Raw genomic sequence first — 4402 nt, forward strand, 5'->3', positions numbered from 1 at the left:
GGTTACTTTCTAAAATCGGTTGTGTCATGAACTTAAACATCTATATAATAAGGAATGCATTCTTTGCAAACCGTGGCTATAATGTTCATGAATTGATTAGAGTGAATCAAACCGATTTTGTTTCGATTGTGTTCTTGTATACTTCTATGAGAATATAGCAATTGAACGACTCTTTAACTAGTTTCATTTATGTCATTTGAACTAGTTATGGATAAGATGAATATGGTTGATATGAGAGTTATCGTATGGCTAACTTCGGTTGACCATTGTTGAGCCAACATGGGTTTACACGTTTGGGTACGGTTACATAAACCTAAATGAGGGTACATTTCATTTGTGTGTAACAAGCTAAGTTCGATATAACGGTTAAAAGATATTAGCTTGGTTGAATCAGGTTTTTCATCTAACAGTGAATATTGAATGCTTTGTTACCAAGGTAACTTAGATTGCAAAACCTGATTTGAAAAATATATAAAGGAGAACTTCAGCAACTGGGAAACCTAATCCCCACACATCTGTGTGTTACTAGTTTCATAAGCTAGAGTCGATTCTCCTTTAACCTTAGGTTTTCCTAAACCTTGTAGGTTAACGACTTGAAAGACTTCATTGGGAATGTGAAGCCAGACCCAACTATTTCTCTTGTAGTTGCGTGTTCTGATCTTTCCCGATTCTATCGTTTGAGTACTGTCTTCTCTAAGATTTTCTCGAGATTAATTTCTCCGATAGGCAAGATAAAACGTGATCACAAACATATTTGTCTCATCGTTTGTGATTCCACAATATCTAGTTTCACCATCATACGATTTAGATTATTTTGAGGTGATTGATAATACTAGGCTGTTCTTCGGGAATATAAGACCGGTTTATCAATTGGTTCATGTTCACCTTGATTTATCAAAAGACGGAACAAAAACTCTTGGGTATTTCTGTGGGAGACAAATTTATTCAATATTATAGACTTTTTTGTGTGAGACAGATTTGTTTATCAAGTCTTCGATTTTGGGTCGTGGCAACTCTTGGTTGTGGGTGAGATCAACTAAGGAAATCAAGTGCGTAGTATCCTTATGGGATCAGAGACGCAAGTAGCGCAACTGTACCTTGAATCAACGTGAGATTGATTAGGGTTCAACTACAGTCCAGTCCGAAGTTCATTGGTAGTAGGCTAGTGTCTGTAGCGGCTTAATACAGTGTGGTGTTCAAACTGGACTAGGTCCCGTGGTTTTTCTGCATTTTGGTTTCCTCGTTAACAAAATTCCGGTGTCTGTGTTATTTCTTTTCCGCGTTATGTTTTGTTATATAATTGAAATATCATAGGTTGTGCGTTGTATCGATCAATTAGGAAATCCAACCTTTGGTTTTTGAATGATATTGATTGGTCCCTGAACATTGGTCTTTGGTACCATTCAAATACACTCCTCCTATATTCAATCGGGCTCGCAGATTTTTATTCGCTGATTGCGGATTGAATTAAGAGTTAGAGATATTAAACTCTTCTATGTACTTTTCTCTAGATTGAGTCTGACTGTCTAGTTGATTCTCTATAAAGTATATTAGAATAAGTCCTCCCAGGTTTCCAAACAAATTGTTGGATGTGGTTGTTAGACCACCGCATTTTCAGATACCGTTAGTAAAAGCCCTTAGAATGCAAAAACAAAAAGATCACAAAAAATTGCTTCACAAAAAGTTATTTTTTCATTTTTGCTTCTATTTTGAAATTGTATTGCAAAATCCTTGCCTTTGACTTGGAAGTGGAAAACAACTTTTCAAACTGTGAGCATTAGGGTTAAGAGAAGGGATAGTAGTAGTATGGATGGCAACATTGTTGAGCTGGAAGAAGGATGGGAAATCATTCAGAATGGGATTAAAATGTTGGTTAATACTCTTGAAGGTGTTCGCACCGAATCACCAATGTTCGCTTCCATTTACACAACAGTTTTCATTATGTGCACTCAGATACCTCCTCATAAATATTTTGGACAGTTTTACAAACGATACCAACGTGTGTATAATGATTACTTGCGTTCAAAAGTTTTACCAGCTATTCAAGAAAAGCAGCAGCAACATAGTGATGATGTATCTATGTTGCAAGAACTCGTTAAGAGGTGGGCTAACCACAAGGTTATGGTAACTAAGCTTTCTCACTATTTTAATTATCTCGATCGTCAATACATTCCTAAAAGAATGGCAGACCATGGTGTATACGTTCCAGGGGTAAAAGATGTTGGGTTTGGTTTCTTTCATGACATTGTGTATGCGAAAATGAAAGTGAAAGTTAGAGATGTTGTTATTGCATTGATTAATCAAGAACGCCGGGGAAATGAAATTGATAGGAGTTTGGTCAAGGATGTTTTAGATATTTTTGTTGAAATTGGGAATGAGAATGATAAAGATAAGTTGGATTATTATGTGAACGATTTCGAAACTGCGTTTTTAAGTGACATGGTCGATTATTATACTAGGAAAGGTTCTAATGAGATTACGGCTATAGAATGTTTGTAAGGGGAGATGGATAGAGTTTCTCAGTATTTGCATTTCAGTACTGAGAAAAAGTTGTTGAAACAAGTTCAAGGTCAGGTGTTGCCTGAAGATTCCCAACAGGATCTTGAAAAAAAGAAGCAACGCAGCTCCCGGTGATCTCTGGAGGATGTACCAACTCTTATCTAATATTTAAAAAGTGCAAAGGTAAGTAACAGTGACGTATAGGGAGACATTCTATAATAAATGGATCATGGCTATAAATTACTACTTTTTATTGTCCTTTTATAGTTAATGACTTAGTGTTTTAACAGGGCTCATTAGCTTTTATAATCAGAGGTTTCTATGAATGTTGTCTTGTTTGCTTTGGTTCATGTATCTCTTGTCATACTGTAACTTTTTCTTGACTTACTTGATCATTGTGATCAAATTGGAGCATAAGGTCTTGCTTGGAGGCCTTATAACCCCTGGTATATAAAATGGGAACCCTCCACCCCACTTTTCCAGAAGAACAATTGAGGCTCTGTCAGTTAGGTGCTTTTTCCAGAGCCGGTAATAGTCTGATTGTGTATATTATGGATCAACGACTTTCTCTGTTTCTTTATGTTGGCTGTTAGCGCATGGCGGTTTGGTTGAGATGTTTACTGATTGTTTATGTGTGATTACCATGTCTATTTATTTTTTTGATAACTAGAACTTTATCATGTCTATTTACTTTCTGCAACAGTAAATGTTAAGTGGTTAACCACTTTATTTTAAGCTATCACTTCTGTGAACCAAAACTTTTTTTGTAAGTGATGTTCTCGACTGTTTGACTAAACGTGTCTGTCTTAGTGTATTTTGTCTATTTTTTATTTATTGGTATGATTTTTACAACATGGTTGCCTAGTGAAAGCATCGAGTATACCGTCGCCACCGAGAAATTTATTTGCTCCATTTCTATATTGACCAACTTTAGACAGTAGTATAACTGTTGTAGAGAGAAATCCTCTAACAGATTGAGTTAAGCTGAAATTGTGTGGACGATTTGATTTTATTCAAATGCCATTAAGTGGACCTTACATATCAAATGACTGTAAGTAGTGCGTGGCTAAACTAGATGAGAACCAACACGCCTAAGCCACCACAAAACTTGGGTTTTAGGGAATGCTTTGGCATTCACAGTCTGCTTGACATCGATCTTGTGAAGTAGGAATTGGTACTTTCACTTCGTATAGCCAAACGCACTAATACTATGCATAATTAAAATTTCTAAATGGGGGTTCATGCTGGAACAAATCTTTCATGCTCTATGTTTTCTGGAAATGCTAGGAGTTATTGGTTCTTAAATTTGCGCATCTGATTACTTATATACCTTTTTAGCTTTTGCTTAGTTGTGTGAATTTGAGTCTGTCTCTGCACCCAATTGAATCTGACCATGGCAAACAGATTTAGCATACAAGGGATTACTACGGAATTAGTGTTGTGTAACGAGGGCTGAAGTATAGAGTATTTAGAAATGAGAAAGCAACTGCAGGGCTCTAATCATCTCGCCATACATGCCTTGCCGAATTGAACTGCATGGTTATATCATTTAACCGATCACAAGCTACCTTTGGAAGCATGGTGTAACCGGTCACAACCTAGTTTGGGAAGCAGGTATAACCAGTCATAATTTACATTGTGAGTCATGGTAGAACCGATCCCAAGGAGCAAAATCGAGTTTCCAATTTTCACATATCTCTTTATGTTTTGTGTGAACTTGGAATTAGGGTTTTCCGAGAGAAACTTCTAGATGTCGACATCATTTGGATATGTACATAACTCTTATCATTTATTGTTCAAAGATATTCTTTGATGCTCAAGGTCATCCCGAACCAAAATATTGAAAAGCATTTAATTATGATTTTCATCATATATGTTTTAATTACCAGCAATTAAAACATAT

General features: G+C 36.1%; 1 protein-coding gene across 1 annotated transcript; it reads left to right on the plus strand.

Moving 5' to 3' along the window:
• Window positions 1–1806: 1806 nt before the first annotated feature.
• Window positions 1807–2499, plus strand: LOC113359304 (cullin-1-like). The gene has a single exon (XM_026602961.1). It carries the CDS (start codon window positions 1807–1809, stop codon window positions 2497–2499), a length of 693 nt encoding a protein of 230 aa, XP_026458746.1.
• The last annotated feature ends 1903 nt before the right edge of the window (window positions 2500–4402 follow it).

The sequence above is a fragment of the Papaver somniferum genome, chromosome 3, assembly GCF_003573695.1.
Source record: "Papaver somniferum cultivar HN1 chromosome 3, ASM357369v1, whole genome shotgun sequence".
Classification (NCBI taxonomy): domain Eukaryota; kingdom Viridiplantae; phylum Streptophyta; class Magnoliopsida; order Ranunculales; family Papaveraceae; genus Papaver; species Papaver somniferum.